This window comes from Colias eurytheme, chromosome 18 (genome assembly GCF_061535395.1).
Source record: "Colias eurytheme isolate Ceu_HAF_F1 chromosome 18, ilColEury1 Martin Lab GWU primary, whole genome shotgun sequence".
NCBI lineage: Eukaryota > Metazoa > Arthropoda > Insecta > Lepidoptera > Pieridae > Colias > Colias eurytheme.
The window spans coordinates 1,013,376-1,027,507 of NC_142997.1; the positions used below are offsets into that span (position 1 = coordinate 1,013,376).

Genomic DNA, 14,132 nt, shown 5'->3' on the forward strand with positions numbered 1-14,132 from the left:
CACCCTATGCAAACCACAAACATATATTGATTTTTTTAGGAGCATAAGCAGTTTTATAAGCTAACATAGATTTATCGTTTAGCACCGGAAAAACAACAATTTTTTTTTATATAATTCTTACCTGCGTTAAAGAAGAGTCAATCCTCTGGGCATTAATAAACCAGTCTACATTAGGTGCTGGTTTGGACCCCCGCGTGGTGCACACAAAAGAACGTTCATGACTCGCTCTGGTGGGACCTCCTCCCGTCACTCGCACGTATTGAGGTTTCACTGTATAATAAATAAGTGTAAATTGTGAAATTTAGTAAGTGTAGTGTTAAAGTATGTGCTACGATTAATTGTCGTAGCACTTAGCTACGAAAATCGTAGCTTCCTAAACTTTCATTCGCCATTTATAAGGTAAGGAACTTATACCGTGGATAATGATCCGTTATGTGACTAAGAATTGTTATATCACATTGTCAAATAAATATATAATGTAGCTTTTGGTGAATTTGTTTAAGAATAATTTAAGTAGCTAGATGCCTGTCCATCACAAACGATACAAAAAAATAATTGATCCTTGTTTGTTGCACTAAAACTGAGAAAGTTACTATTTGTTTAATATTGACTTGAAAATATTAAGTTGAAAATATTAGTAGGAAACCCAGAAAATAGTTTTTACAAATACATTATGTTAGTCATAGGAAGTTGGACAAGGCAAGTTATTACTTGATATTTCATGATACTCTGAACAACTCACAAAAAAAACTCACAATACAACTTCAAAGTGACATCCCTGACCATCGTCTTCAACAAGGGCGGGTCGACTCGGCACCTTAGCTTCGCGCCGCTCATCTCCCGCGACAGAGTAATGCGCACCAGACAGCTGCTGGCGTCGCGCGCGATAGCGAGCCGGTCGTCCCCGTGGTACCAGGTTATGTCTGGTGGGGGTTTACCTGTGGAAGATTGTCAGAGAAAGCTACGGCTATGATGAACATTAAATATGATCATTTATACATGCATACGAGAGATGAGTATTGTAAAAAATTGGTTGTCTGTAAAGTCGGTTTACTGGCGATAGTTGAAGGTGACAACGGCCTATTGTGCTTCTTTGTCGCTCGTTCCGCGCCCTCGCTTGCACTTCAAGCCTACATGGAACGCCTCAGAGCGAGGTAACGCCGCATGAGTCATGTTTTTTCGTGCGTGCAGCCGGCTATCGAATTATAAGACGTTGTCACGTCAAAAATATATTATAGAAGTGTACAACGTCAAAATACTCTTTTAATTAATAAATATACCCATAAACCCTGAAATAAACCGTTTGTCTTAATATAGAATTTAATGAAGATAGATTGGTAAATACAAATTAAATTCATTTATATCGCCTATATATTAATTGACCTCCACGCCATTATTTTAATGAACCTCATAGATTCCATTTTTGAAAAAAATGCATATTGCATACGTCTTTGACATTTTCCTTCGCAAAGTTTGATTTATTCTCACATGTTACGTATCAAATCTTAAATGCTATACTATATAATTAAATTAACATACCACCATCGGCCTGGCAAGTCAGCTTAAGCTCCTGCCCCTCTCTGTATGGCCCAGCCAGGCTCCCCTCCACCTCCCTTCCCTCGCTATCCAGAACCCGAGGGGATTCCGGAGGGACTAACAAACAAACATTATTAGTTATGTAAACAGAAATGATTAAGTTTATTCTATTTGAAGGTAAATGTAACTTTGTTTACAGCCTTTCTTGTCATTTAAAGTGTTAAGTTTTGTTTTGGTGGTTATTAATTAAATTTTGTATGTTCGTATGGAAAAAATTGTGAAAATTCTAGTTGATTCATTATAGATTAAAGATAAGAATCAAAAAAATAATAACTTACAATTTTCACGGTATCTAGACTTATTTTAATGAATTTCATGTAGGTAACTAAAATTCTTTTTAAATAAAATAAGCATGTATTTCAAGATACGATACACGTTTTCATTCCGTTAATACAATAAAGAAAGAGCAAAAAAGGTACATTAGAACCGCTTTCAAATCCTATACCTATAAATAAAATATGTACTTACCAATAACAGTCAAATTCACTCTATAATTCCTAGTAGGTGCATCAATATAGTCTATCCTGCATCTATACACCCCATCGTCAAGTTGCGTCACCTTCTCAACCACCAGGTGAGCTGATGATGGATCTGACTCGTTCAAAACGAAGTGGGACCTGGTTCCGAACTCGCCAGCTACTGCCCAGTGGATTGGTGGACCGTTTCTGAAGTCTACCCTGCAAGATTTAAAGGTTAAACTCCTGTTCAAAAGAAAATAAGGGGTACGTAACAACGTAGACGTATTCACGAAAATATGACTGATTGAATTACATTTCGACATTGATTAAAGTGACTGTTTAACAAATATAAAAAACTTGTCATTGGTTTTATTTTGTTAGATACTTATAATTTAAACTTATAGTATAAACATAAAGATTTGATATCCGACTACAAAACAATTTAAAAATTTTGAGTATTAAGTTTTTGTTTGTATTTTTACTTTTTTTAAGTTATTTGTCCCGCGTCAACCTTGGCGGAGCTAGAAAAAGCAAAATTATATATGTACTTATTAATATTATTTCAATAAACCTGTAATACATTGTATCATATAATATTTTATATTGTAATACAGGTTTTTAATATTTACATCAGACAATATAATTGGTAACCTGCTCAAGGCAATACAATTTATTCGGATTAGCGTCCAATATATCAGTTATCTGGTATCATAAATGTCATATTATTTGCTGTATTTACTACGTTAATATCATAATTCCTGAGGGAATAACGTCTTGTTATAACAAGCAATTGAAGCTTGATCGTCTAATTTCTTGGATTCGATCAGGAAACTGATTAAAATGTACCCTAATTATATTACGGAACTTAAATTTAGGAAGAAAATTTATGCAGAAAATTTTACATTTTATTGGGCTTACAAATATGTAAAGAAATGTTTGATTGTTTGCAAGTTGGTTACTCAAAACTATACTGATTTTGTTAACTTAAACTGTAACTGGATAATATATTTTTTTTACCCATGAGGAAACTGGATCAATGGCTTATTTAACCATGAATACGGAAAATTAATCCTACACAACTGAATTGTCATTAAACTCTATGCATTGCTGTTTCACAATTTTGTTCCCAAATACAATAAATCCTTAACAGCTGCAGAAAATACGTCAATATCTTATTGCTGGCGCTTATTTAACGTATGAATTACACAATAACACAAACCAAATAGTCAAAATACAAAAGCCCCAGCGTATTGTTAAAATGCGGCTGCAATTTTTTCCAATTCATATAACACAAGTGATGCCAAAATGCACACTTCGAACTGAGTCATTTTAAAACAACTCTTTATGTCGGAGGAAGGAAGCAATACAGTCTTGTTGGAAACTGTCCAGTGCAAAATGTTGTAAGATCTCGTTAAGCATCTGTTGACATTTGAAAAAAAACTTCGGTTTTTGACGTGACAACGTCTTATAATTCGATAAAGCCGACTGCACGCACGAAAAAACATGACTCATGCGGCGTTACCTCACTCTGAGGCGTTCCATGTAAGGCTTGAAGTGCAAGCGTGAGCGCGGAACGAGCGACAAAGAAGCACAATCAGACGTTGTCACGTTCAACTATCGTCAGTAAACCGACTTTACAGACAACTAATTTTTTTAATAAAACGTCGGTAAAATAATTTTTTTGCGCGATTGGTCATGATATTATGAATATCCCAATTAAAAAGTTACTCAACTATTTTTCTAAATAATTGTTGATGGGTGAAAATTTTGAAATCGTTAAAAGTTCAGAATAATATAACAAAGATTCTTTAAAATAATATTAGATGAAAATTTCTTAATAGACTAGAGTAGATAATTTTAGAAACAAAAAAAAATCGCAGTCGGATGAAACCCATTAGAAAAGGAGGGGAATATGATAAAAATGTAAGGAAAAATAAATTACGGTCAATCCGAATTCGGGAAGCGGGAGGGGGGAGCTTTTAAGAGAGAAAAATGGTTTCTCTCGATTTCCGACAAAAATACAAGTCCTATAGAAAAAAATTCAATGGCAAAGTTATAGGTAATTAAAAGTTCTACAACTTTTGTATTCACAATTTTTTCACATAACCTCAAAATTTAGGTGAAAAATTCAAAAAACCAAGTTTTTGGTCTTTTATTTTTATCTACTTCAAAATTTATTTTTTTTTCTACGAAATTTGGTGGAAACTTACTTTATTATGTCCCAAATACACTGTAATTTATTTGATTGAAAATATTTATTTTTTCGCCTTATTTTGAATTAATACCAAAAAAACAACCTAATTTTCAATCGAAAAGTCACCCGTCAAAATATCAGCTTTTTTCAAAAACTTGGAGTGCATTTTATTCATTGAAATCTCTACTTTCATATGGTGTAAAAAAAAATAAACACCACCATAGTAAATGTTCTCAGGAAATGCATACAAACAGTGTGAAAATTAGCTTTTACTAAATCAGGCACACTTCTCGAACTACCTGAAATGTTTTTATCGACATCATTTTGCTTTTGAATATGCTGGAAAATATTAAATTTAGAACAATTAATTATTTTTCTTTTGAAATATTACCGAAAAGCCGATACAAGAGAAGATATAGAGTTCGAGAAGTGTGCCTGATTTAGTAAAAGCTCATTATTACACTGTTTGTATGCATTTCCTGAGAAAATTTACTATGGTGGTGTTTATTTTTTTTACACCATATGAAAGTAGAGATTTCAATGAATAAAAGGCACTCCAAGTTGTTGAAAAAAGCTGATATTTTGACGGGTGACTTTTCGATTGAAAATTAGGTTGTTTTTTTGGTATTAATTCAAAATAAGGCGAAAAAATAAATATTTTCAATCAAATAAATTACAGTGTATTTGGGACATAATAAAGTAAGTTTCCACCAAATTTCGTAGAAAAAAAATAAATTTTGAAGAAGATAAAAATAAAAGACCAAAAACTTGGTTTTTTGAATTTTTCACCTAAATTTTGAGGTTATGTGAAAAAATTGTGAATACAAATTTGTAGAACTTTTAATTACCTATAACTTTGCCATTGAACTTTTTTCTATAGGACTTGTAGTTTTGTCGGAAATCGAGAGAAACCATTTTTCTCTCTTAAAAGCTCCCCCCTCCCGCTTCCCGAATTCGGATTGACCGTAATTTATTTTTCCTTACATTTTTATCATATTCCCCTCCTTTTCTAATGGGTTTCATCCGACTGCGATTTTTTTTATCTTTTCATTATTTTTAAAGGCTTCTACCCCAGTCTATAAATTCAATAAGAGTGTGAAAAGGCTTTGCTTGGTTTCTGAGTTCTTGGAATATTTATTCTATTATTTATTTACCTTATAAAGACTGAGTTGTAAAATTCAAAGTAAGAATGAAAAGGCTTTGAAGTCTGGGCTTTAGACTTACACGTGCTAAATATATTGTTTATTTTTCACGAATTTATATTACTTTCAGTATGTTTTTGCGTTACTTAAAGAAAGGAGGAAGAAATAACCTATGAATATGATCGTAATAAAAATTGATCGACTGATATTCATAGAGCAAAGGGTGTTTTTTGTATCTTTGGTATACAGAATCAACTTTATTTTCCCAAAAAAATAATTGGGTTCTGCTTTTGTAAGAGAAATGCTAAGTGTCTGTGTAACATAAAGGGTTTCTCTATTGACAAAGGTAAAAGAAGTTGCAATGGGAGTTTTTATTTATGATCTTTTTTGGAATCATTACCTAACATTTTTAAGCTATTGCACAGCTTCTATCGCGGGCCTTGAGCGCGGGGACCGAATCCAGAAATTCCTTAACTAAAATAACCTCACGCTCCCCACTCCGACGGGCATGGAGGTGTGGCTTGAAGGCATAGCATGCAATAGCTTTACCGCGGCAGTCCCCGAGTGCCACATGTATTTTTGTTATATTCAGTTATATTTCAGTCATATTATTCAAAAAATATACAATATAAAGCTGTCAGTATGTTTATTATATCCTAAGATAATGTTTAGCAAATAATACGTGTGATAAAAATGACTTTTAGTTTTAAATGCCTTTAGTAAATAAAATAAATTAATGCTGATAAAGATATCCGTTAAACAACGGTATCATTAAAACTGCTCATAATTTTCCACCACTCAAGTTATCTTTCTTTTAATTTGCGATGATAAAAGCAAGTAGTAAACGGAGTCACAACTCGTTTTATGTGGTACCCGAGAATACTCTTAAAGTTAAAATTCATAGTATTTTTATAGTGGCAGTTTAGATGGCTTTGATACTAATTGGGTCACGCAATATTACGATTCTGAGGTATAATAATTTTATACCTTAAGATTAGTGCCTAGAGATTAGCGACTAACTAACTCAAAGATGATTTGAACCAGGGACTGAAAGAGATATCTTTACCACTAATGTTTATGGACGGTGACCACGTAAAGTTCGAAATAGTATTGACGTGCCTTCCAGAGTTAGATGTTATCAGGTGGTTTGGTGGTCATATACAGTACCATATATTTTATGTAGGTATGTTAGTATATACCACCGTCAATCAAACTGTCACCGGGAAAATTCATAATATTTTTTAAAAAGGAAGTTCTTCAGAAATGCTCTAGTCAAAAAATTCTTCAGGAATTTAAGGTGCCAAAGATACACATAAGCTACACTTATCTCTGTTACTACAACAAACATATTGAATTCCATATCACATAAAAACAATAGTTATACATCTTCCTAGAAAACATATTTTCTTACACAACATCCAGATTTTCGTATCACACAAATTATCATAGAAGAAGTAATTACCAGCGTAATTATACAAGAATAATATATAATTCTTAACGGAAAATGATAATTCAAAGTAAACAAGACCTTCTGGTTTGTTATTTAAAGACGCCATTTTATATTCATTATAGCTTCCTTCAACGGTTTCGCTTGTTATTCACGGCCTGCATACAAATATTTCGTCGCAAGTTTTCGTCTAGTAAGAACTGGTCCTTCGAGGTTGTTTAAACTTCTTTACCAAAAGTTATGCACTGATGTATTGAGATAACGTAATATGGTTGTAGTCCTTATTTGTTTGTTGTAAAATAAAAGCTATATGTTAGGTATTATAATAAAATAATAACTTGAAACGATTGGTGTGATGATAGATGAGTGATCCGGACCGTCTGGATAGAGCTTTTCATCGAAAGCGATCTTGGCTTTATATAAGAAAAGATCGTAGTCAAGCGCTTTTCTATTGACCAAAATATAGAAAATACATACTATTTTTTAAATATTTATACGTGATCAACCTTGAAGTGGTAAAAGTAAAGGCACCTTATAAGAATTTGTGACTATAATATCTTAAAAATTAATTTTTGGAAAAGCCAAAATAGCCAATATAAGTGAGAATGATAACGATCAATGAGATGAATAATAAGATTTCGAATTAACACGCTAAGATACTCGCAGCCAATTCGCAATTCATAGGGTTGTAAAAAGTCAAGTAATGTCGTCTAGTGCACTCAGCTCGATAAATCGCCACGGGTGAAGCATTACCCATCGTGAAGATTTGGCGACTGTCCAGTGGCAACCCTGCCAGGGCCTAACGACTGTTATTCTAAGAGATACATCATTTCCTTGCGTGATAAATATTGTATGCAAACTTGGGAAATGGATTTTGATAATGGTCGAATGAATTGTATATTTTATATGGTTTGATAATATACGGATATATGGATGTGAAGGTATTGGTTCTGCAAGTAAATGAAGTAGATGTTCGCCGAAATAAAATGTATAGGGCGAAGATATAACCTATTTCAGTGCAAAATGATACGGACAACTCCTTTTTATAACTTCAAATTCTTCAGTTATCGAACATCGAAATATGTGACGCATTTGATTTGAAAATGAGTTTATATTGTTTGTGATCGAATTCCCCTGTGTTAAAAAATTGACAAGTTTCGAAACGAAACATGTGCAAACAAAATTATTTTTAATTTTAACCGTTAGCCCTTATTTTTAAAATTAATAACTCAGTTAAATTTTATTGCAAGCCATTTGATGTTCTCGGTAAAACTATTTAGTTCTTAATACATTCAATAACTCGCTATGAAATTACCCAGGTTACTAATTAGTGCCGCTTTATTCATCAATTAAATGTCAATTTAAATATTTCCTTGCACATGCACCCTTAAGGGCTCTTGTATACATGCCACAGAAGCATAGAAATTACTAGAACGTTTTAAACCTAGCAATTTCCATATTAACATTCAGAGAAATTATTTATTAGCACTTGAGTATTCGATGAAGTTAATAGCATCAAATTATTGATGTGAGAGAGTGTGATTTTTGTTTTGAATATTTATTTAAAATTGGTATGTCTCAAAATTACAGATAAATGTGTCTACATGATAATGCCTGTATGCATGTTTTTTTTTTCAATTTTTTTTTTAGTTTAGACAGCAAGACAGCTTTAAATTTAATGGAAAGGAGCGAATGCAATTTCTTTAAACATTTGCAAAAATAAGTTAAAAATTTATTAATAATTAACATGGATCTATTTGTATTTTCGAATTTACCACACAGTTTAACCCAGACGGAGCCAGGTCAACAGCTTGTACAGATAAGAAATTAAACTCTGTTTGCATGAATCAGTCGGCTTCCATTCATGCTACAAGATATAAATCTCGCGACATTCAAGTTTAATATACTTGAATCTTAAATAGAACTGTTTAAATGAAACGCTCGTCATTCCGTCGTCTCGACGAGTTATTTCAAAGTTTTAAATTCATTTATGCATCTTAAATCTCTTTTAATTAGGCGGGCGATGAACGAGCGGTGGGTTATCATGGAATTTTGTGTGGTGATTGAACGTTCATGCATTAAAACAATTATACACTTGTGTTTACAGAATCGTTAATAATTTTAAATAGTTTATTGTTATTGCTTTTTGAATAAGTTTTTGTCACATTCACAATATCACATTGCATTATTACGTTTTCTAATCCAACGAAACACTTTTGACAATTCGATATTAATAAATACATGTACTTAAATACACAAAATGTAACTACAGATAAAGAATTCATAATAATATGTTAGAAAAACTTCAATTACCTTTATGAATGTTTTTTAGTCTGCTATTTTTCTCAGTTATATTATAACTCACGTTATACATATTATATTATAACTTACGTTTTCATCGCTCGTGTATAAACAGCCTAATGCTCCTTTGTTATGCCCGCTACTTGGGTACTAGCCAAGTTATATGCAATAGATATTTGGCAAACAATGGAATTTTCATTTTATATTGACATGTAAATTATCTAAGAATCTAGACAGAAGGATTTTATGGGGACCTTTATCCTCTACTTTCTTTGGTTTTATTTCGTCATCTATTATTTTTTCGCTGATCAACTAGCAATGCGAGTTGAGAATATTTTTTTTTTTTTAGAATTTTTGCCTTCCCACGACTTTGTACGTGCATACGTGCATCCATGTTTCCCCGTTCCCGCAAGAATTTCGGGAAATTCTTTCTTAGCGGATGCCTACGTCCTAACATCTACCTGCATGCCAAATTTCAGCCCGATACGTCCAGTGGTTTGGGCTGTGCGTTGATAGATCACCTTTGAGTTTTATATATATAGATTACCGGCACAATCTTCATCATTAGGTGCATATTTATTCATACTGCAGTCTAGATTCTATAGTGTAAGTGACACTTATTTGTACACTCATAAGCGACACTCGTATAATACGTGACACTCATGCGTGACACTATGATATATGAACCTACCAATAAAATAACCCATAGCTTACTAAACACTAAAGAGCTCATTAAAGTATTTATCCAATACCAACATCAAACTTAAAATTCAATCGTCAATGCGACTCAAATAAATTCCTAGCAATATTATTAGAAAGGAAATAATAGGATCTCACAATGATTCTGTCGTTAAAGTTAGAAGTAATTTAAAATCGCTGTATGCGGTCGTGGTTCAATTTGCGGACAAAGGTTGCAATAATGCCTCAAAGAGGGCGGGAGGGGTCATAAAGTTACCTGTTTTAATGCCGCTTCTAGGCTATAAAGTGGGGCCTGGGAGTGCTGAGCTAGACAATTTTACGGTACTAAAAATTAATGCTTGATTTATGTTTAGTGATTTCTTTGAGTGTTTGGTTTGGAGTGGTCAGTTGTGTAACTGTAGAAGCCTGATCTGCTAATGTAGCTCTACTAGAGAAAAAAACTATATCTATATTCTTACGGGTACCTAATTATAGTAATATGTGTTGAATTATTATTTTTTTTTTTGGTAGTACTTTTTTTATAATTTTAATGTGTGATTTAATTGGATTCAATCCCTTTATGAGCAAAAGGTATACTATAAAAGGATGGTAGAGTTTACATTTTAAACTACTTAGGTATATACGTATAGATACTTACTTCAATACATAGTGAGAACTCTGCAAAACTGGCATGTTCATATATTATCAGATAATCCGTCTAATTTTAGTTTCTTTTTTTTTTAGGAATTTTAAAGAAAGATATTAATACACTACGTAATTGCTTTGTGGCCATGCAACGTAGACTTATGCAAAATGTATGTATCTACCTGCGTCTCTCTCGCATACTCATACTCTCACCAAGATGACAAAAGCCTTAAGTGGTAGGATAGATGCATGTTAATTTAAAAGGCAAATATTGTTAAGACTTCACTGTACATTATGGACGCACACAATGTTAAATAGTACTATACTTATATTTTTATTATTTTACAAAACCATCCCATAATTTCACATAATTTCTACAGATGATGATGTTTTTGTAAAAAAAATATAATGCTATGAGTTCGCAATATGCGTAACTATGTGAATGTGGTGAATGTTTTCTATCTAACAGCACTGGCTGTTCATTCAAAACACAAGCATCATTTAAATATTTAAACTTCATACCGCACTCATATTGAAATATTGTATGAAAATAGAGTAATTGAAATATAAATAACAGACTTGAGGTCGTAAAACTGAGTCCTGCTACGAGCCTTAATTTTCTGTCATAGTGGAGCGTACATTTTATTTTATGACCGCCATTTTCTTTTAGTTATAGCAGATTCTTCATTGAGAGTTAGTTTTTGAAATCTTTTACGTGTATATGAAATCTCTTTACTTTGTTTATGTGTTATGCATTTTTTTGTGTAATTTTGAGTAGGTGATTGTGTGTCGCTTTAAAAAATGTATAAGTTTAATGTGTTTTTCATATTTTTTTAAGGAAAGGAAAAATACTTGATTAAATTAATCACTAAGAAATGAGTAGGTACATAAATTAAAAGAAACTACGTAGGTATAATAGAAAATGATGCAGTAGAGTGCCCTTTTTATAAACTTTATACTCTGTGAAAAGATCACTATAGAACAATGACGCCGCTTTTTACAAATACGTAATGTGTTTAGGTATTCGTTTTTCTAACTGTTTTGCAAATAAAGCGTTAAAAAAGCGCTAAAAGTGAATTAAGTTAATCAGTCCCATGCAGGTATAACAAGCTAGAACAATTATTTTGAACAATTCACTTGTTTATTCAGCTTTCCGTAATTAAGGCACAGGATTCATTTCAGCCAGCGCTATCATCTGTATTGGCGTACCTTCGTAACGCTTTTTGGACAATTGCCAAGCCCTTACTGTGGAAACTCATTCTTTTCTCGATTTTGAATGTTGATACAGTTATTAAAATGATCTTTCTTATTAAAATGACACTGGGTTCTCATTTTTTTCGATTGTGAATTTTGCTATTATTATTGAAGTGATGCGTTCTTTAGCCGTGTTGAGCACTTTCTGCTAAAGGAATATAATAATTATTATAGGTTCGCGTGCACACTGCACATGCTAATATTAAGTATTAATATTAAAATTCTCAATTAGGTAAGTTTTTTTTCCATTGGCAGTCCCTTTGACTTTTTACTTTTTATTTAAGTTCATAAAATAATGATGTAATGATGATTATATAAAAATATAATGTTATATTTACAGTTGCTAAGTGTTATGTTTAGTTTCAATATTGAGGTATCAACACAATAATAATAATACAACATACACTTGTAATACGATTATTGAATGAAACATGAGGCATATAATACTATGTACACGCTATTTAACTCAAGTTGTATCTGTATAATACTTCGTCTTTTCCAAGAAAAAAATCGTATTTCGTTCTTTTTTTCCGCAACCAAAGGAAAATCTTTAGTAGGGGTAATGAACAGAATGTTTTCAGGCCTGTATTTAAAATTCAATTCGTCTTAATTTCTTCATTTTATCACAGAGTTCCCAGGCTGCTGACAATTGCTTGAATACGGCAATAAAAGTATTAGACGAAATTTTATACTGCGATAAAATTTAAGCTTAAGAAAATGTTTATTTTTTTCTTTTTTATTATGAAAGTGTATTAAGCTTGTTTAAGTGAAAACGGACAGATTTGAATAGTGCTCGAAATGTTTTAGAGTGAAGTATTCATTTAGCTCGAACGCATAAATGTAGAATGCTATTTGTAAATAGTATTTATGTATTGGTATTTTTAGTATTTAAATGCGAATTCTTAATTGCGTTCTTACAATAATATATTCTAAGGATTTATTAGCAATACATAAAGAGCAAATATTAGCTTATTTGTCCATAAAAGGCCGGCAAAGCACCGCTTTATGGGCGGTGGTGACCACTCAACATCTGCGGTGGTGACCACTCAATATTCATTTGCTCCCTTTTCCCTCTGTTTTTCCTTTTTTCCATATGAATGTATATTTTTTATAACCTTGTCTAAAAGATAAACTATGTGGTTGTCACAAAGATCAATAAAAATATACCATTGATTCGGAATTTCGCATCTACCAAGAAAAATGAACAATGGCAACAAACAGAAGTAACTTTGTATATACTTATCTATAATCTTTATGTAAGAATTGATAGAGTATGAAGGATATATTAAGACAATAGCATGTATTTTTTTAACTCAAAACATTTATGACTTTGTAAACTGGTATTCGAACAAAACTGTGTATTGTGTGTTTTTTTATTTAAACTTTTATAGGTAACACGATGATTGCATCAATATTCAACATATTATATTGTGCAATATCTACGTATGGAAACAATATTTACAAATTGGTGAAAGTATATTTACATAAAATTTTCCAAGGGATCGTCATCACGCACATAAGGGTCTGTATCCAATCAAAAACATCGTATTCAATAGCTATACTGATGTTTGTTCAAAAAATATAACAGAAAATATTAAATTGTTTACAACATAATATTGTTAAAAATAAAACTCAAAAACTGCCGTTTACATACCTACTTATCTGTCCGTGATCGTGTCATATTACAATATGACCAAGTTTTTTTTTGTTATTAAGGTATCTTCTAAGAAGTTTTCCATGGGGCCACCTTATGCCGTGGTGGCCTTTTAATGACGAAATGTCCTCTTTTATTGGAGACCCTAAGGTTGTGATTAATTGTCTACACACAGCAGATTACAACATATTGTGCATATATATTGTCTGCTAATTACGTTTTTTGGTAAAGAATAAAAGTACGAATTAATCCAAACCTATATTCAGCTCGTAAATAAATAAACTGGCAAATTGTTTAAGTAGTACACGTAGCAGAAGCCAATAGAAGCTGCTTATTCGTAAGATCCTGCGTGATTCGTTGCCCTGGCGACCGGCCAGGGCATTAAGCAGCAACGTCCGTGCATTCGCTTATTTCTATTTAAATCTACAAAACAAATAAGTATTAGATATCCGATAAAATTGTAAATCTATTATTTAAAGTTTGCTTGAAATGCTCAGCGCGGAAAACAAGGATCGATTTGATAAATTATATCCGAGTTGAAAATTTTCATTTTTGGGATGGGTGCGTGTTGTGGTAGATATTTTATATTGATTACGTCAAAAAAAAATTGTAAAAGCAGAAAGAATATTATTTTAGGGGATCGTAAAGTTGCCTGGGTCTGTTTGTGAATTATATTTTTCTAGCTTGTTCCGCCTACACCCGGTTTGACAAAAAAAATTATGTAGTTATCATTCAGGAATTATGTACCTTTCTGCTGGTGAAA

General features: G+C 32.2%; 1 protein-coding gene across 1 annotated transcript in view; it reads right to left on the bottom strand.

Annotated features, from left to right (window-relative positions):
* The window catches only part of LOC149900420 (cell adhesion molecule CEACAM5-like), a 76,096-nt gene that overhangs the window by 26,908 nt on the left and 35,056 nt on the right, over positions 1 to 14,132 (bottom strand). The window contains exons 3-6 of the mRNA XM_090112294.1: positions 2,065 to 2,273; positions 1,540 to 1,653; positions 756 to 938; positions 122 to 270 (exon numbers count right to left, since the gene is read on the bottom strand). Of these exons, the coding sequence (XP_089968420.1) occupies positions 122 to 270; positions 756 to 938; positions 1,540 to 1,653; positions 2,065 to 2,273 (655 nt within the window). The remainder of the gene's footprint in view (positions 1 to 121; positions 271 to 755; positions 939 to 1,539; positions 1,654 to 2,064; positions 2,274 to 14,132) is intronic.